The sequence below is a fragment of the Anas platyrhynchos genome, chromosome 20 (assembly GCF_047663525.1).
Source record: "Anas platyrhynchos isolate ZD024472 breed Pekin duck chromosome 20, IASCAAS_PekinDuck_T2T, whole genome shotgun sequence".
Classification (NCBI taxonomy): Eukaryota; Metazoa; Chordata; class Aves; order Anseriformes; family Anatidae; genus Anas; species Anas platyrhynchos.
Genome location: NC_092606.1, coordinates 1,852,029 through 1,872,479, shown reverse-complemented (window position 1 = coordinate 1,872,479; position 20,451 = coordinate 1,852,029). Strand labels below are relative to the sequence as shown.

The window sequence follows — 20,451 nt, the reverse complement described above, 5'->3', positions numbered from 1 at the left end:
GGGGTGCTGAAGAGCACGTTTCTGAGCACCCTTCACTGAGTGCTCCTGGTCAGCCAGGTAACGGCCTGGAAGCAGCTGGCTGCAGAGAACCGCGCGTCCCTACCTGCTCTCCCGGTCGGCGTACATCTCCATGTGTCGGGGGTTGATGGTGGGGTCCATCACAGCCCAGGACCCCCCTCTCAGCTCTCCCTGCGGCGGGATGTAGATGAGCACGGGCTGCCGATACTCCCGCAGGCCGTCCACGATGTAGGCACCAAACTTCAGCACTTGGTCGTACATATCTGCGGGACAAGGGACAGCACAGGGGTCAGGGCACGGCGCTGCTTTAGGTCAGGCTGGGGAAAAAACTGCAACTGCTCAGCTCTCCCAACCACCTCCTGCTGCTGCTGTCCTTAAGGGATGTGTAACTCCCCGAGCTTGGCTTTTCTGTGGGACCTGCAGCATGGCACAGCACGGCACACCTTGCACACACCTTCAGAAAAACCAGCGTGGGGAGGGTTCGGGTGTGAGACAGCGCATTCCTCTCCTCTGCTGGCACGAAAATTTATCTAAGGCGTTTTGCTCAAAATTAATAAGAACAACTCCACCGCGTACAGACAGTACGTTGAAAATACCAGCCCCAAAGGTGATTTACATAAAAGAGAAAAAAAAAATGAAGGCAAAGAGAATTTATATGAGATGATATAGTTTGTAATGGATGTGGTTTGTAATGGAAACAGGCAGCCTCAAATACATATATTTTGTTACACATAATTATATTTAGAAGTATCGAATCAAATGTATAAGAAATGAAAAATACTTATTAGGATTATCTCGTCTATCTCTTTGTCCTCCCAGGACTGCATCCTATGTTCCTTTCCAGTGCTTTTTAAGGCCTTGGTTTAGAAATCCCAAAGGACCAACTTTCCTACTGCTCCTGGGGCATTTGCACAGCCAAACCGAAGACATTTTCCCCAGCGTTCAGACAAGTTTCCCCCCCTTTCCCATCCCATTTAATTTCATATTGTTACTCCTTGCATCACCCTACATAATTTCTCCACTCCTCTGGGCTTGCTATAAATAGCAGCAGCCTTTTAGTGTGTTTTTCTTTTCTTTTTTTAATGGTTTTTGGTTTTGTTTTGTTTTTTTCTTTTTTTCCCTTCCTAGACACACTGTAGGTATTCTTTTCTCCCACGTCTCCCAGTGCAGCACCTTCTAACCCCTTCGCCACACCTGATGTCCCTTGCTTAGCACTTCCCAACTTGTCTAACGTTTCCTACTCATTGAAGTAGCCACGCACAGAGCAAACTACGTGGGTTGCACGTTGCATGCATGTTCCATGCACAGAGGCTGGCTTGCAGGAACCGTCTTGGAAAGGCGGACACTTTGATTCATCTAAAACCCTTCCACCTCCTGAGAAAGCCACTGCTGGGGAAAAGAGGGACTCCAGCCAAGGTCCCCGTATCATTTAACCCCCAGTTTAATGTTAAGCATGGACATAGTTCAGCACCTAACTCTTGGGAAAATACACAAACACACTTACACGTGCAGTAATGGGACGGGGTATATGTGAAGTGCATTCTACACATTATATATATTTATATATTTATGGATCAGTACCATAGGCACTGATGTGCTCTCTCCAGTTCATTTGCAAGGTCATTGTCCAAGCACCCAAAAAAAGGAAACCCAGGTTATTTAAGGAATGCCAAATGCTGATGAGGACACCCAACTTCCTCTCCTTGTGAATAAAAGCAAATTCTGGCAGAGACAGCGGGGGCTGAGCACCAAACACAACTCCAACCTCTTCATTTGGCCTGAGCAAAGAAAAAGACCTCAAAAGGGGTGACAAATTTATTACTAATTACACAATTATTTTATTATGTAGTGCTAGTAATAAACCACTTGAAGTACTTTCAGCTAATTCTAGTGTTAAGAAAATAATTGCTTGATTCAAATTATTTTAACTGAATTAATTCTTTACTAGACATTTTTTACTAGTGCTACATAATAAAATAATTGCGTAATTAGCAATACATTTCTCACTCCTGCCAAGGGTATATATTTTACTCAGGTTAAGTCTCGAAAAAAGAAGTGCTACTTGTTTGAACAAGGCAGAGGTGGGGGGAGCAGAGGAACGGGGAGAAACCGAATGCTTTCTGTGCACAGCTCCAAATCCCCTTCGGGTTTCCCAGGCCTGGCACGAGCAGGGTTGGGACCGTCCCAGCAGGCTGTGCTTAGTGTTTGATACGTGGATTTACACCACCGCCTGGCTTCACTCACTTGCTCAGGTTTCCACCGAGGCCAACAGACCTGCTCTGGCGTTCCTGGGTTACAGAGGCACCTTGCTCGTTTCAGGCATGGCTGGGAACTGCTCTCCCCTTGGGGATCTCCCCTTTCCTTCAGGTAAAACACCTTTTGCCCAAACGATGAAGAGAGCACACCCTGGTCCCCGTGGTGCCTCGCACAGCCCCACGCAGCAGAAGGTGCTGAGCTCAGTGCTCTGTGCCTGGGCAGCCTGCTGCCTCGGTAGGTGCAGGCTTTACAAAGTGTTCCTGCCGTAACTAACACGCTTGCTGTGTTTAAACCAAAAAACTAACCTCTCCATCATCTTTTTTTTTTTTGCAGCAGAGAACTACACACGTTTGAAGAGCAGGCTGGCTGCACAGCTCTCCTTGCAAAGAAGTTGCCCATGTTGAGATTGGAAAAATTTAAATTTACCATATTTCTGAGCCAAATTTCAGTCCCGTACTAATTTAAACCTGAGCCTAATGAAATGCTCGTAAGACAGAAATGCTGCTGAGATCCTCCGGGAAGGCCGGTGCTTGCTGTGCAGCAGGGCAGGCTGTTTGCAGCACACGTTCCTGCTCTGGGTCTGCCTGCTCAGCTGCAGCGTGCATCAGCGCCTGCTACACGGAGACACGAAAGCTGCTGGAAGCTGTTATCATGACACCGGCTGTGTAAATATTGGCAGTCAGATGCATCAAGCATGCTAGAAAGGCTGCAGACAGCTTTTTGCATTTCCATCGCGTCGGGCAGCGTGCCCTGAACCTCCCGAAGCTGGAACGGATCTCATCAGCTTGGCTGGATTATCAGCTAGGACCTGAAGGTAAACACCAGGCACACCCTGGCTGCAGACACATAATGGCCCTCGTAAACCCATTACGGACCAGCAGTACCGTCACTCACCGTCCAGGTAATCAGAGATTTAAAACAGCCTTTTCATTCTGCTTAATTTTTTTTTTTTTATTGTTATTTATAACCTGTCCCGGGAAAAAATAATAAGTAAAACATGAAAAACCAACTGCGAGTGACCCTGTAGCACAAGCAGCGCTGCAGTTTAATGTCGCGGGGATTTGCATGCTATCAAACTATTCATGCCGAGTCCAAGACCCTGGTGCTAATTTCCAGTAAATTTCACGCTTGATGTCTCCCCGTTGTGGGTCACTGCCGGTTCGCCTAAATAAACCACTTCCAAATGGCTCCTCCATCTAAATATTCAAGCCAGTTTTTATAATTTAATTTTGCATTATGCTGAATAGCCTTCCGGCCAGATAGAGCTCATTGGGGAAAGCACCAGCACCATTGTGATATGCCTTTATTTATGTTAGTTATTTATTTATTTTACCGCTTGAATTAGACCTCCTAGGCCGACTAGTAAAGAGGGTGGTTTTTTTTTTTGCTTTCTTTTTTTTTTTTTCCCCCTCCGCTAATGTCAATTTTCAGCATAGCAAGAGCTGTCTCTAATCTTTTCCTACTCATTACACACAATTTTGGAGTCATTTTACCCACAGTGCAGTCGGCTCCTGGCAGTGTGTTTGTGTGCACTGAGGGGTGGCATAATTGTTTATTTTCCCTCCCTGCATAATCCCCAGCCAGCACTGAAACCAAAACTGCAAACAACTCCCCAAGGAACGTGGAGAGTGTCAGGAGGGACCGACGCTCGCTCTGGAGGCCCTTCAGCAGAAGCCAAGATGCAGAAAATGCCCCGGCCAGCACGCAGCCTGCAGTGCCCTGCTCTCTCCTTGCTCTGTGATGCCTCTCTCCTCCTCCTCCAGCCATGAGCTGGCGTGGTGTTAAGTGGGATGTGCAGTGCAGCTATTAGCATCTTCACAAAAATTAGCATCTTTGCATCTTCTTTTCCACCCCAGGCTTCTAGTTCCAACTCCAAAGCTGAATTCAGTTTTTGAGCAATGCTCCCAGCAAAGGCACTGGCAAAGCCAACAGATCTCGCTACACAGTAAGGCAAAATAATTGTGTAACCACCAAGAATTCATTAATTAACTATTTTCCCAGTAAGTGTGGCATGGAAAGCAAGTCACGAAGACGGTACAGCAGCAGGACATGGAGCAGAAACCACCCTGACAGGTAACAGGCATTTTCCAGAGGAAAGAATTTTGCCATCTTTTGCCATGTTCTGTCCCTGCATTCTGCATTTCTTCTTGCCCTGCTCATGAGGCAGAGCAATCTGGCCTTTATCACAAAGCCAGCCTCCCCAGAGCAGGAACTTTTATTGTGTTAGAGGATCCATAACTTCTCGTTGTGTTTGTTAAGCCACATGCAGGTAAAAGGCTGTAATCTTTTACTTATTTAAATTTTATAGTATCAATCTCACGTTCTCGGCGCTTCTCACCATTTAAAGCAGAAATATGCGGTACAAAAATCAAACTGCCTGTGTATTAACCGAGCAGTTTTATAACGGTTCTGTTCAGATGAACAGCTTCCACCACCACCAGAGGCATCAACTGGGAGACAGCCCGTGCTACACCAATATCACAGGGCGCAATGTTATCAATAACACCGGATTTCCACCTGCTTCTGTCCCTCACTGCGTGCTCCCACTGCCCTCCTGGAGGCTGGCTGGTGCCCAGAGAAGCATTTTGGGATGCTAAACCATGGCTGGGAAGAGCAGCAGAGCTCTGAGGAGCAGGAGACAAGGCACGGTAGAGGACAAGGGTACCCCAACTGCTGTTACCTTTCATCCCACCGGAGAAGCCTCTCCAGTTGGCAAAGACCATCAGAGGCAGCCCCTCTCTGTTGAAGTCGTTGATAGCCTGGGCTGTCTTAAAGGCTGAGTCAGGGAACCACACCTGGCCAGCCTGCTGGATTATCTGTGGGGACAAAAAGGATCGTTAAGCCTTGAAACAATTCTGTTAGCATAAGGGTTAGCACAAAAATATAGGAACGGTTGCAGCAAGGGCTGCAATGTGGAACCAACAATGGGGAGTGCAGCACGTGAAATGCTTAGGATCTGCTTTCCCAAGGAAAAACTGGGACAATCCTTTTGTCACCAACATTAACAGGAGTGTTGTCACTGATTTACCTAGGAAGAAATGATACGGGAAGCCTGACGCCGTGACTGCTGCAAGAATGGGGAGGAGAGAGAGAAAAGGACATGCACAGGAGAAGACCCAGAAGAGACGATGTAGGAGGTAGGGCCACAGCTGTGAAATCAGGCAGGAGAAAAGCAAAATGTCAAAGCAGCAAGAGCATGAAACAATCCGGTCACAGCAAGAGAACAGGGAAATGATTTTTCCTTGCCAGATCTCCCAGGCCCTACGTCCTGCATCGCAGCAGGCTCACAGCAGAGGCAGGACTGCTGGGGAAGGCGCCCCCCGAGCCAAGAGCCTCCAGCCACTGCCAGGTGCCAGCACCCACGCGAGGAACACATTTATTTTTTGTGCCACCACCAAGACCAAAAAATCCCACCAAAACAAATGCTCTTCTCGTGTTTTCAGAGGACAAACAACCAAGTGAGCAGGCGTTCAACCTACCTTGGCCTCCGAGTCCAGGTTTGCGGGGTCGGCGGGGATGCTCAGCTCCACTGTCCTGGTTTCTACGGCAACCACTCCTACAGGTATTCCTCCCAGCCTGCCAGCACCGAAACAAATCAAAATTCATACTTTTACTGTTACACAACTAGGCCGTTTTTCCAATTTGCATCAAAATACCCAAAAGAGACAAATAATGCATGCTAACGGGGGAGGGAGAAGCACTGTGGCCTTTTTGAACAGTTTAGACATGCGGCTGGATCGTTTCAGAGCTCAGTGTATAGTTCTCAAAGCAAAACCTCGCTCTGAACACTAACACACACCTCTTAAATAGAGTAAACTGAAGCCTAAGCTTTGAATGAAACAGCCACAAACGCACCTCTCCTCCCCCAGCATCACACAGATGTTGATGCTGGTGGCCTTACCCAGGACAGAAGTGAAGCCCCAAGGCTTCCCAAGCCCTGCAGATGTTTCAGCTCTGTATTTCTCTCCTGCTTACAGAACTCCCGAGTGGTTTGGCTGAAGGACGGGGAAAAGGGACAAGCTTTGGGTTTGCCTGTCCACCTCCCTGCTGCCCCTTGGCCGCTGGATGCCGCGAGGCGAGGAGGGGAGGTCGGCACTGGGGAGCTCTGGAGCGCTTCCCACAAAACCCACGCAGATTTCATCCAGCCCCGGTGACAGCCCTTGTCCCAGGCAGTCCCAGCAGGGCTAAGGAGCTCTCAGCAGCCACCCCGGGCTGGTGACACGCTGCAGGCAGGCAGCACGACACGGCCCGCGTGCACCAGGGGCTTGGAAATATTCCCATTCGCTATGATTAAGGGTCTGCCCAGAACCCCGTAATTGCAGAAGCCGTCTTAAATCGGTAACTTATAACTTGTGTATTAGGGCCCATGTGACCTAATAAAGAACATCTTTATCCAAGTATTACAGTTATTTATTGAACTTGAAAACAGCTCAAAACAACTTCTGTTTTCCATTATACTTCATATAAATTTTATCAGGCTAGCACATGAAGATGCTACATCTTGTTTTATAGTGTGTCCCTGGACAAGTTGCCATAGAATAATAAAAGACAATTTACAGCCAACAGCACACATATTCCAAACATACATACAAAAGATGAGTTTTGGCAGCACTTACAGTAACAATCCCAGAAGAATACATTCATATTTGTTTTTTCCAAGTGCCACTGCTTTTGAAAGAAGTCAGTTTCATTTGTATTCTATGTACTTGTGTGTGAGAGTCCAGAGCAACTTGGATTTTGTCGGAAGAAAGGAACTGCAAGTGAAGCTAGGAAAAGGCCTGGGCAGAGACCTTCTAGCTTTGCCAAATCACTGATTATTTTTTTACCCGATGTACTTCTTCACCTAAAAGCCTTTAAATGGTTGGAGTACCCTGTGAGATAACACTTGGTGTGGTACAGATGGCAGATAAAAATACTGAAGTGTATCAAAAGGGCACAGGAACACCCAAGGTTACCCGCTGTAATTAGGAGGGGAGCCAGCAGGTATTTTAGGCTCCGTTCCACAGTGTATAAAGGCAGACAATATTCTGAGAGAAATAAAAAAAATGCAAAGCACGATGAAAACACGCTTCCTACAAGCATCTAAAATGTCTCAGCATTTACCTTGCTCTGCCAACCACAACCGTCTGGGCCCAGGGCTGCATGATCTCCAGGAAGGAGCCATTGTCAAAGAAACCGCTCAGCCACTGTCCTTTTTGACCTGAAAGGGGGGGAAAAAAGGCAATATCAGAAGAGGGAGGAGGGAAGGAAGGAAGGAAGAAGAGGGAACATAAAAGGACCAACCAAAACTTGTTTAAAATGCCAACTGGAGCACATGGAAATGTCTTTTTATTTATTTGGTTAGTTTTAAACAGATTATAATACAAGGGAACATTAGACAGCTGAGCGTTTGTCTGCCTTCAGCCATCATGTCTTGTTTCATTTGCTAGTCTACATAAAGACAGTCATTTATCAGCAAAAGCATCATTTATTGTTAAACGATGGGGTTCGGATAGCAGAGGGACTTCGCATGCTTTTAAATAAATAGCTGCTTTTTTCAAGACGCAACAAACATTTGTCAAAAGGCAGCAAAGTCATTAAAGATGTTTTGCAAAATGCCTATTTCTGTCCTAAAACTTGGCTCGCGTTTTTCTCCCGATTCTGCCTCATATTTCTTTTAACAAAAGAGTGCAGAAGAAATTCAGGACCTAAATGTAAAAAAGTCTGCGATAACTTGAAAATCAGACACCCCCTCTGAGAGGGTTTCACACAGCCTTTGACAAAAATTAAACAGAAACAGTTGGTACTGGGAGCCTGCTCTGCACAAGCCACCAGCCGATGCTGTAGGCGTCCCGGTGCCAGCTCAGGCCGTGCTCTCACACCTTGCACTTGCCCAAGGAAGGCAGCGACTTCGCAGCACTTCCAGGAGAGCAAACCTCTCCTGAACAGCACTCACCGAGGTGGCTGGGCAGCCCAAAGGGGAATAAACTTCTCCTGACTCTTGCAGACAATTGACTTCCTTCCTGAAGCACGACGGCTTGGTTACCCTGCTCATAAAAACTGTGAATTATATACCCTGATCATACTAACTATGAACTGGTCCCCCTGGTCATACTACGACCTAGCATTATTTGCCCTTTATAAAGCAATGGTGTCAGCCTTGGGGTTCCTCCTGCCCCAGCAGAGGCGCTGACACCCAGCCACCAGCTCTGTTGACTAACAATCCGCACACATTTCTTCAAATAAAACTCTGGGGTGACAATTATCCCCCCAGGGAGCAGGGGGGCAGATTACGCTGTGCTTCTCTTCCATCTGGGCTGGATGCTGACGCTGATTTGGGGTGTGACAAATAAAAAGGGGGGACCTGCAGGCAGCTCTCTGCAGTCCTCCTGGCAGCCTGAGCCATATATCCCCCAGACAAGGCACCGAGGTGTGCTGCCCACCCAGACAGCTACAAAAATCACAACTTTCTTTGGGCACCTGCTTTTCTCTGGGACTTCATGAAGCTTCTGCCAAAAAATAAAAAAAAAATCTCCCAGCTTTCCCCCTTGGCAAGCAGCTTCTGAGGAATGCTTTAATCTGAACAAGCACCTCTGCTTCTGCAAACCCAAGTCCAAAACCAATTAAAAGTGGAGATCCAAGCAAGCTAACCTCTGCTGACTTAAACAGGATGGAGAGTGTTTTATCAAGACCAAACTTGTAATTACTGTGTTCTACATTCCTTGCCTCTGTGGCCCCACTGTAAAATGTGACCATCCATTTCAAAATTATCTCTTTATCGTGAGCCCAAAGCTGATCGTTTAGATTCTGGCCTCGTGTCGGGCGTCAGTTTGAAGAATATCACGGCAATATCTCCTCTAATAAATGGCTTTAACTTTTCACCTAGGAGATATCTGCTTTAACTTATCACAGGGAATCATCTGCTTTCCTTAACGCTTCCACTAAATTAAAATCTGAAGTCACTCGATTTGGAAGCCAGCGTTTGCTGCACTCAGACAGCTGGATGAATTACATGAGAGATGATGAAAAAATATTATCCAAAACCAGAAAACTTAGTTTATCACAAATCTCATTTTAGCCCCCCAAACTCGTTAATAACGGCAGGCATAATGGTCACCCAGTTTGCAGCTTGTACGTACACAGGCTGCACAACCCCAAGAGCGTGTGTGGGGGCTCGGTGGTTTGCAGTGTTCCCGATGTAATTACTCACCGAGCTCTGCAGGAATGCTCTGTGATTCCTCTACCAGAAACACCTTCCTACATGCACTTTCCACTGAACCATAAAAAAGAAAGTCTATAAAATTAACTACTACCTGTAAATGTTCTCAAGCACTCATTATTTACATGTTATTTTTATATATTACATTTAAATCTCTCAGAACTAAGTAGTTTATAAGATCTGAAATATATTCAGTCTGTAGGCCTCAGGCTTTCTCCCCATCCCAGCCAGCTTTGTCCTTTAGGATTAGCTGCACTGGATGGGCTACCTGGCTGCTGACAGGAAGAAGAAAGGAATACTTCAAGTCTAGAAGCAGATCTAGAGCACCTCAAGACACAGCAGAGAGGTTCAAGCTTCAAAATGCACTTGGCTTGAGTCGAAGAAAAACCCAGATCTGCGGGGTTAGCACTCGGGGCCTCCTGCCTCATTTGCTGATGTACTTTAATTCTCCAGGCTTTGTAATTCCAATTATGCCATAGGCTACCATGAGTAATATCAACAATTTAATGCCGAAATTGGACCACTGACAAAGCAGTAAGAGACATGAATCCTTGACAAAGCCTTGACACAAGACACTTCAGGACACGTCCCCACCACCACAGCTGCACTCACTTGGATTTGGGCGGCCAGCCAGCAACCAGCGAGGATCGTAGGGAGTCTTGGTAGGCACATAGTCTATGGTTCTGTCTATAGGATCTTTGACTTTGAGGATAGGAACAGGGCTGTATACACTCTACAGGAAAAAGAAAAATATTGAAGGAAGTCATTCTCCCACCAAGCACTGACCGTAAAGCAGCTCATCAGTCCTCCTTCCCCCCCAAGGTACAGCCCGGCCACACGGGATCTCAGCAAGAGCCTGAAGGAACTTCCAGGGTGCTCCACAGCCCCTCCTTCAGCATCATCTTGCATGCGTTGTGCTTTCCTTGCTCTTGAACCTCAGGATTGCCAGCATTAGCAAGGGGTTGCGATTTAATTTTTAAAAGCACCCAGGCCACCCGACTCAATCCGTGCGCTCTGTCCTGCAGGAAGGTGACCTGCATGTTCTTGTTGCTCCCTCCTGGCTGCAGAGCAGCCTACAAACATCCATCAGCTCCCACAAATTACTGCCTCCGAGAGGAGCTTTTAGAGCCTTTTCAGTAAGAGACAATGCACCACTGACACCAAATCCTGCTACCCAGAGCACTAAGGACAGCACGCTGGGGGGGAGATGTGCCAATACATGTGGCAGTGCCACGCTGCCCCTCATCCAGGTTTTGGCAGCACCTTAGGTCAAAAATGGCTTTGTAGATTTCAGTACCATAATGCCCACCAGCATCAACCACGACCCTAAGCCATTTTGCTACAAGCACAGAAAAAAAAGCATAGATTCAGAGACCCTCCCCTACCCCCAAAACCCTGTGAACACAGGGAATAAATAGGTGGTGCCCCACCACACTCCTGCAGGGCCAGGAATTACCTTTGGCATGTAGGAAAGCCACAGCAGAATGGTGTAGACTCCTTCGAAGTCGTCGCACACGGTGCCGTGCGTCACCCCGTTGTTGTGCATTATCTGGATGCCACCCAGCTGGTTGTTGGAGGTGTAAACCTCCCGTCCAAGCACCTTTCAAAAGAAAAATGGGAAAACATCAGAGGAGGAGATGTGGCAAGGAGGTGTTGAGTAAGGACATGGCACACAAGCCCGTCCCTGCAGCACGTCACGAACACGTTGACACCAAAGGGCAGAGCAAACTGCTCCCAGGCCCTGCACATGGGTAAGATCTTCAGGTTGGATTTCCAAGGGAAACAACACGTGGGAAGGCAGCAGGCAGCTCTATCTCTTACCCTTCCCAACCAGCAGTGAGCTGACACATGAACAAGTCTCACGAGGGCTGACCCGAGCTCAGCTCTCTGAGCCAAAATTGTTCCCGCTATGGGGCCTGGTGGACGGGACCTGCTCAAACCTCCATTGGGAGAAAACCACGGTGCTGCACGGGGATGGGTACGGCAAAAACAAAGCCCCACCGGCTCCTCAGAGAGAGCAGGAGGAATGAGGCTGAGTGCTGGACTTGCAATTCTCTCGCACGGCTCCATCTCTAATCTGAGCCCAGGCAGCGCAGCTCTTTTCTCATTCTCCCGCTGTCTCTTTCCATTTGCCCTCTCCCTGACTGATACACTGATCTCTCGGTCACTCGGCTTTCTGCTCCACTGAGTCCATATTACTAATAACACCTCTGCCACGGCCAGTTTACCTCATGAAGGCAGGAGCACATCATTACAAAATAAACTCATAACTTTGACATTCTAGCAAATACATGCCGTTTGTTATTTTTATGGGTTGAGTCTTTCCAACAGACAGAGGGCATTACATACCTGCTTCATTTAGATCTTAAAAACCCCTCAAACACACGCAAACAACCTGTCCTCCCCCAGCGAGCAACCAGCGCAGCTCGTTTTAGGAAAAGGGGCCGGGAGAGGAGCAGCCCGAGGTGGGGGCAGCCCCGACCCCGTAGGAGCGGTGCCCGAGAGAGTTCGTGCTCTGAGTGCTCGGGACCTGACCGATCTCACCCATGGGTGCAGGGGAAGGCCACGGTTCTCAGAACTCAGCTTTTGGGGCAGAAAGCAGGAAGGTGCTAACGGGATGGGAAATGAGGCTACTGAGCTGGCTGCAAAACGCTGCTGGACCCGTGAGCTTCCTTCCTGCACACCAGGTCATCGCGGCTGGGGTCACGGCTCTGTGTCCTCCAAAAGCATCGCCTAAGGGACATTTGCCAAGTCCCTATTTTTTTCCTCTTTGGAAGAAAAAAAGCCTCGTGATCTGACGTTTCACAGGGCTCAGCATTTCCCAGGCACCGGGCGATCCTCACAACAGTCCCTGCGAGACAGATGGCAGCCGAGGCTTAGATACAGAAGTTGTGGCACTAGCCCGGAGATTTGGAAGGCAATACAAGCACCGTGGCCCTGCACGGAGCAGTCCCTGGCGCTGCCTCCCAAGCTCCAACGCCCTCCTCTTCCTCGAACTCAGTCAGCACCACGAAGAGGCAGGGCAGAAAGACAGCAGCGCAGATCTAGGCTCAAAGAAAAGGAAAGCACGGGCCTCCAGATGCCAGACACAAGTCTCGCTAAATGCTTTCCACAGAGGAAAATAAAAATAAAGAGGATTTAACTCCCCATCTATGAACTAATGCAAACGTATGTACATGCAAAATGGGCCTCTGCCGCTGCTTATCTGGAGACACCGCAGACAGCTCAGGTTTACCAGCGCTGACAGGCAATGAAAACAGCCTAATATACCGCCTGCTCTCGCCCTTAAATCCCCTTTTGGAGATCAAGATAAATATGCAGCTCCTTTTCCCGAGTGCTCCAGACATTTCAGTGAAGTGGCAGAGCATTGTGAGGGGCTGCGCGAACGAAATCCCTCTGCAGCGCCGCGCGGGCGAGAATTTACTCGGCAGCCGAGGCTGCGAGCTCCCGAGCCGTGCTGGGAAGCTGTGCCGCCTCCGTCTGCGTCTGGACATGTGTGTGCTGCTCCCGTGTGCAGCAGGAGGGACGAGCACAGCCCTAAAGCAGAGCGGGATTACTCACAGCCCCAACGCCAAGCCAGCTGCTTCCATCCCGGTGCCGGGCCAGGCGCAGCGGGGCTCTTCCAGGGATGCCACCGGCTGGCGCTGTCCTCGTGTCTTCTCCTCTCCGGGGTGATCGGAGACCCTGCCAGCTTGTTTTGCTTCCCCAGCTTCAGCCCAAATCGGGTGCCAGAGGTTAAAAGGCACCGAAGGGCTAAGCCAGCTTGCAGGCGCTGATGGTTGGGCTTGAGAAAAAAATGAGCGCGATGGCTCATCCATCCAGCCCCGCTAACCACCTCCCCGCTGACCTCCGAGGACTACATTTTTAAAGGCTGACAAGTAATTCAATCTCCAATTAACAATTTTAAATGGTGCAATGCATATTGCTGTATAAATGTTTCTGCAAGAAAATATCCAAGGGTGAAAGAGAACACGTCTGCCGGAGAGGCCCCGAGCTGCCGCTGCACTCAGAGGATTCGGACGCCCCCAGTGAGCCACGTGGCCAGCGGAGCCACGAGTGGCTCCAGAAACATCGCCACCTCGGTTAGAGAGGGAATGCTAAATGTGAACTCACAGCAGGAAAGGCAGCACCAGGGTTACATCGGCTACAACCAGGATCTGACCTGTCCGAAGGGGAAACTTCAAGCCCTTGAGCGTGGGCTGGCCGGGGAGGTGCCGAGCTGGGAGCAGCGTTAGCACGAGGCTCACCCAAGGCTCTGATTTAGCAACCGAACGCGTGCGCAGAAGGGGTGGGCTCGCTCCAGCCCCAGGAGGGATTCAGGTGAGCCACTCTGCTTCCCCCTCCTGTGCTCCCGAAGACAAATCTCTCAGGAGAGCAGAAAGCCGTGCGTTTAAGAGGTGCACAAGACAAAGCGCCTCCCGTGTGCCTCCATCTCAGCAGAAGGATGAGGACAGCAATGAATTGGGCAGGAGGAGACACCAGCTGCAGCACCGCATGTGTCAGAGCTCAGCTCGGGCTGTAGGGACACACACTGTTTTGCAGGTAACACAACCTTTGATGCCACATGCTTACAAACCACACGTAGCACTGCCAACATCTATTTCTGCTGGTCCTCCAAAAGCCGTTCTCAGCGCTGCCGTGGGCCACCCCGTTTTACTTTAGAGGATCTTTTGGAGAGTACAAAGGGGAGCCAGCACTCCAGCAGCCCGTTCAACCTCTAAAGACCATCCTCAACAGGTCTATAGGCACCTTAACCACCTCTGAGCACTCCAGGCTGCGATGTGCAGCTGCTTTTGGGGTGCTCCTTTTTAGCGACCGAGCTGCCGGTTAGCGGACACAGGCACCGCGGGGCTGGCTGGGCTGGCACGTTTCATCAGAGATGAAAGATCTGCAAAAATGACAGCAGAGGGCTTGAATGGGAATCATTATGTAACATAAGTGCCGTTATTATTCAGAGCATATCATGTGTTTATATCGAATATAAGTGCCAGATTTTTATCCAAATAATTTCAATAATTGCAATTCCCAGCCCACAATTTATATTATCTGCCAGAAACCTGAAGCAGAAAAGGCACACGCACGTACTATAAATAGCCTATTTTTCATAAACAGGCAGAAATGATCAGAACGAATGTCTCATCAGAAAACACAATGCAGGAACTTAAAACCTGACTGCTGTTACGTGCAGCCAAGCCTCAACAGATCTTTGGGCGTTCATTTCTCGGCTCCGTCCTCCCCCCAAATCACGTCCTCAGAGGCAGAGGAGCAGCAGCAGCGAGCAGGGGAGCCCAGCGAGGACGGGTGCCAGCCCGAGCCGTGCCCGGGGCAGAGCTGCTGCCGTGCCTTTATCCTGCAGACAAGGCGAGTGAGCACAGACACCTCCTCTGCCCGGGAAGGCAGGGGCTGCAGTTCTTGCATTTCTAATCCAGGCCCGTGTGCAGCTCCTGCACTTTTAATTTACGAGCGTTCGGTGGGGGACCCTTCTGACTTGGGAACATATTGGCTCGGTCTAATGCTTGGAGATTATTAAAGTCAGAGCTATACTCCACTATCAAGTCTACAGATCTTTTATTTAGAAGATATGGTGCTCTAAATGCACAAAGAGCTCCCTGTCACCTTCACATTAAAGCCCCTAGTGCCTGGTAAATGGAATTATATAGCTGTCATCTCCTTTCCCCAAAGTTTTAAGAGTACAATGGGCTCATTTTTTCACACTCCATCCCAGCTTCAGAACTAAGAGACCTACTTTGTATTGATTTAAAGTCTCAGAAATAAATAAACCTGCTTCACCAATGTGATTCACAAGAAATTCATGATACACTATTGCATGATATATTTCGAGCTGTGGCTCCGGCTCTTTTTTTCCTTTGGTGAGTGATGGGGGAGGTGGGAGGTAGGGGGAGGTGGGGGGGACGCTGACAGCCTGATGGTTATTGGAGATGGCTACTGACTGCAAATCCAGGAGCAGGTCTGGCCGGTGGGCTCCTTTCCTTGCTTTAATTCGGTGAGGACGGAGGGGGAAGGGGAAGAAGCACCTGCACGGCACCTCGGAGGCAGCAGGGGAAGGCACATGCAGCTGCCTTCGGAGGCACCTTGTGCCTGAAGATCCCAAAGCCCCTTACTAAGGCAGCTGGCAACATGAAATGGGAGTGGGAGGAAATAGCTTGTTCCATCTTGCAAGAATTTATGGGGATTTTTGAAAGCTTCCTCTTCTGGATTGCAACAGAAAATCAAAATTTGCGATCTCAAGATCTGAGCAAGTATCAGGCAGGGCCAGGACGTTTGCTTCTGACTTCTGAAGTATTTATCGTAGGTATTAGAAATAAAAGTTAATTCGGAATGAAAAATCAGTTGGAAAGGAAAAAGAGCTTTTCATTTGACAAAATGAAAAAATTCAAATGAGAAATTCATCAAAACCGATACTTTTTTTCCCAAAGAGTTCCCGTTTCAGCGAACTGGCATTCTCAAATGAAAAATGTCTTGTCGAAAAATTCCTGCCTAGCTCTCCTTTCACGGTGTAGGGAGACCGCATGTTTTGTTCAAGGTCACTCCATCAGTCTGTGGTAAATCAAAAGGACTCAATATACTTTGCAAACTCAAATTACAGCCCCCTATTCTACATGGTCCGACCGCTCGTAAATCCCATCTGTCTCAGTTAGGGGTTCCCTGCTCCAGGCACCAGCCCTATAAATGGCATTAATGATCGTCTCCGTGATGCTGAAGATTTGGGTTTGGTCATTCCCTTGGTCACCTTCTGAGCCCCAAGAGCAGCCTTTCGGTCAGACCCCCGCCAAGGGGACAGGCTCCAGCACAGGCTCCTCTTTTAGCAGGACAACGAGACTGTTCACTTTGCAGCACGGTTTGGGGCTTGATCATAAAATATCTGACAATTTCCCAATGCAGTTCCTAGAGTTCCCACCCAAGCATCCAGAATGGCAGAAAATTTATCTGCAAGTCATGGTAGAAAAGAGCCAGAGGCAGATCCTGATACCCTCCTCGGGACAGCCTGAGAGAGGGGAGGGCAGGACCGGGTATGCTGGGGCACATTTGGAAGATGCCTCCTTCCACTCAGCTCCAGTGAGATGTCTGGACCTAGCAGACCCGTAAAAACACGTCCTACAGAATCACCAGAAACCAGGATGTAATTTCTGTTCCATGAAATAGAAATAAGGTTTTAAATACACGGGTATTTCTCTGGAAGGCGCAGGCAGGATACGTGCCGATACGCTCAGCTCCTATTTAGTGGGAATAAATACAGCCCGCCCACACTGCACAAGCCCCGTCCACGTAGATAAACTGATCAGGATCTGTATTAAAAATGATAGAAGGAGGGAGAAAAAAAAAGTCAACAGAAATCTATTAGACCTTCTTCCCTAAGCAAACATAAAGGGACCAATAATGCGATGTCTGGAACGTAAATTGTCTCTAATGGGAACAATACACAAATATCACCACTTAAAGAAAGGCAATTAAAAATAAAATGTAGAAATGGAGGCTGGTGTTTGTTTCCTTGCACTCGTCTGAAGCTTGGGCATCCACCCTGCTCGCATTACCTTCTCCACACGGAGCGAAGACCTTCGTGTCCCCAGGACTGCCCCCAGCCTGTGCTGACACCCAGGGGCGGCAGCAGGGACGAATTCACCGCGGGGCTGAGCCTGCCCCTGCCAGGAGCTCGGCTCTGACCTCGGCTCTCACACCCGACTGCCTTTGCTGGGGTGTGAGCGATGGGGACCTGTGCCTGGGGGCCTCCAGCAGCACCCTGGGGTCCTGCACCAGCTCCAAGAGAGCCGAAGGAAGCAGCTCCCACCCAAGGAGCCACCCTGGAAAGCACCCAGGGCAGCAGAGGGACCCCCCCCGGCCTCCCCCAGCACCGGGGCCGAGAGCAGAGCAGCCTCGGAGCGAGGGGAAGGGCAAGGACCCGGCGTCCAGCGCTGCTGCAGCACCAGTCCCTGGCTGGCACTGCTTTGGCCCTGTTTGATTAGCATTCCCCAGCACCCCGCGCCCATACGTATCTTCCTAATAGTCTTGCTGTGCCACTACAGAAAGATTCATATCATGCATTAATAATTATAATGCCTCTTTGAATGACAGGGATGGCACTTGCTGTTCTAACTCACATGATTGCTCTCACATGATTGCTTTGATCTAATCCCAAGACTTGGGAGTCATCTTGAGCAGATACTGAGCTGTCCCTGCCTCGAATCTCAAAAACAGAGCCTTTCGCGTTCTGTATTTTACAGGAAAACCTCCCGAACAGCATCAATCTCACCGGGCTTTTATTTATTTTTCCAGATTGTGAAACCAAAGGGTAAATATTGCCGCCTGCGATGCTGACGACTGATCACTCGCCCGAGACAGGCGGGCTGTGGGAGCTTCCTGCTCCTCACACATCAGCCTCAGAGCCAAGCCGGCAGGATAGGACAAGGAGATTCTCGAAGTGGTTGTTGGGGTGCTGGGTTTTCAATGCTGATTGTCAAACCAATCCTCACAGTGGTCTGGTGTATCACCAAGTCCTCGGGGACTCACCCCCAGGCACGCACACTGCTGTGCCCTGACCCCTCTCAGTGACGCCCGCACTGCTGGGAGATGTACCCAGGGAAGGTTGTTGGACACTTGCTGTCTTTAAAGCCTTTGAGGTTTCTCAGCTATTGCCATATTGCACTAGCAAACCACGAAGCCTCCACTGATCGGTTCCCCTCACCGACACGTCCCTCCTAAAGCTGTTCTCCAGCAATGCCTCCTCCTCCAAAACCCCACACTCTGCATCACCAGAAACTACACCATTCAGTCGGTCAATTGGCTCCTGAGCTCTTTCAGGTCTACAAGTGGTTATACAAGCAGAAATTCGGTTTAAATTAAGAGCGTTTTGAGGACAAACTTCCCATAGCCCTGAGGATGGAGACATCGCACCGCTGCTGGCCGGCACCTTCCCAAACTCATTGCAAGCACCAGGGAACTGAGGTGCTCTGCAGCTCCCTGGGATGTCTCCTATAGCATCACAGTTTACTTCCAGTTCATCAATTCTTTTCTATGAACTGACCCAACATCTCAGGAGGGCTCAAGCAGCCCAAGAGGCTGCGATGGCTCCTTGCCAATCGGTGTCCGTAGCCTCAACCACTTCACCCGGGCATCTCCCACCCCTCTGCTACGTGGACTCCTTGCTCTTGACATCTCTGACCGCTCTTCCCATGATCCACAGCCTCCTCCTTCAGGGGGAAATGTACTACAATAAAAGGAAGAACTTTGTTTTTTTAGGAAAGAAGTCCTTTTGCTGCTCTCACTCACCCACACGGTCAGAGTACGGAGCAGGCAGAGTGTGACAGTTCTTGGCTTGAACCAGAGGCAGATCTCACTCCTTGACAGCCCCCAGGTGCCATGGGGACACATTTGGGGCATGAAACACCTCATGGGATGGGCATGGGTGTGACCGACAGCCACTCTTTGTTTGCATTAAGGCAACAGCCTTAAAGATGGGACTTCTTTCAAATACAACAGACGAGGAGGAGCAAAGCAATCCAAAGCAGGTCAGCAACAGCCTTGGGAACATCCCAGTGAGGACGGAAAGGAAAGGCAGGCCTGGAAGCTTGAACCGTGGGAGCAGAGCGTAAATGGGGAGCGCTGGGCTCTGCAGCCTGCTTCTGCTAGGAAGGAAACTGCTGGAAATCTGGAAATTAGCTGGTGGGTAGGGCACGGCAGCAGCACGTCACCCACCTCGCAGGAAACCGCGCTGAGCTGGTGACAAGGAATGGGAGTCGAGGGAGGTGGAGGCAGGTACGGGGGTGGAAAAAGGGGGAGGCAGTGAAAGTTAAAAAAAAAAATAAAAAAAATCTCTGCCTCAGCAAAAGTTTTCATTAAAATTTTAGACAAATGATCTCTGTGTCCTTCTCCCATGCTGCCTGGGGCTCCATGCTATTTCTATGCAAATAACAACCTCGTGGTTTATATCTTATTATTTCCACCGGAGCTGCGGCGACATGACCCGAGACGTGTGTGAGGTAGACAGCGAGAGAGAGAGAGGGAGAGAAAGAGAGGGAGAGGGAGGGAGGGAGATGGAGTGGCTGCTCGCTGAAGTGTGAAAAAATATTGTCAGGAGTGAGCGGCAAGAACAAAAAAAAATTGCAGGGATAACGTGTTTATTTCAGCCCCTCTCCCCATGTGAACCAGCACCTTTTAAAATTCATTGGGCATCAGGCGATCATGCACAATCCATCTGCTTTCACTTTATCATTTGCATTTCATGCCTCCTGGCTTTTGATGTGCTGATACTTTGATGCAGTCAGGAGACGCGCATTATCATTATTTCAATTTTCAGGGGGGTCAGCGGGCTCAGCACAGGCGCGCGCACACGCTCGCAGGAGAGGAATGAAATGTCATTTCCACCTCTCCACCCCCTGCTGAAATGCAACGGGGAAGACAAAAGGGGTACGGATGAAATGCAGCCCCGGTGCCCCGCACGCCGAGCGCCGGCCGTGCCGCGGGGCATCACACCTTTCCCTCCGCTCCCTCCCTTGCCCCTAGGTCCGGACTGCAAACAAAGACGGCTTAATCGAGAGCACGGGGAACCTCCCGGAGTTCCCCCGTCACCCAGACAGGCAGAGGGGCTGCAAATCCCTAAACCCACCTGGCAGTGGCGGCTCAGCGGGCTGTGCCTCTCTCCTGACGCAGCGGTGACACGGGCACGGCACGCAGCCCGCACGCCGGCACCGGGCTGCAGAGCCAGGCAGCAGCTCCGGCTGGAAACCATCGTGACCTTGAGCTCATCGCTAAGTTACAGGCTGCAGGCTGGGGCTGGCAGCTGGACCCTTCCCTCTGCACCCAAACCCTCAGGCTGGTTTTACATAATGAACGAGACCGGCAATGGATCTGCCGGCATGTAATGTTTCTCACAGTCCTCCTCTGCTCCCCTTGTGAACTGGAAAGAACCCAATATTTCACGGGAAAATAAAAAAATCAAACAACTTTCCAGAAAAAAAACAACA

The 20,451-nt window shown here is 49.5% G+C and overlaps 1 protein-coding gene and 1 long non-coding RNA gene across 14 annotated transcripts in view; one reads left to right on the top strand and one right to left on the bottom strand.

Moving 5' to 3' along the window:
• Positions 1–20,451, bottom strand: part of ACACA (acetyl-CoA carboxylase alpha) — a 125,995-nt gene that overhangs the window by 14,705 nt on the left and 90,839 nt on the right. For all 13 annotated transcript variants that reach the window (XM_038165892.2, XM_038165891.2, XM_038165896.2 and 10 more), the window contains 6 exons: positions 10,929–11,072; positions 10,085–10,205; positions 7,378–7,474; positions 5,754–5,850; positions 4,955–5,090; positions 104–281 (listed from right to left, as the gene is read on the bottom strand). In XM_038165892.2, the coding sequence (XP_038021820.1) occupies positions 104–281; positions 4,955–5,090; positions 5,754–5,850; positions 7,378–7,474; positions 10,085–10,205; positions 10,929–11,072 (773 nt within the window). The remainder of the gene's footprint in view (positions 1–103; positions 282–4,954; positions 5,091–5,753; positions 5,851–7,377; positions 7,475–10,084; positions 10,206–10,928; positions 11,073–20,451) is intronic.
• On the top strand, positions 2,271–4,958 carry LOC139999117 (uncharacterized). The gene is made up of 3 exons (XR_011804208.1): positions 2,271–2,385; positions 2,608–3,175; positions 3,855–4,958. It is a non-coding gene; the product is annotated as an uncharacterized lncRNA (long non-coding RNA).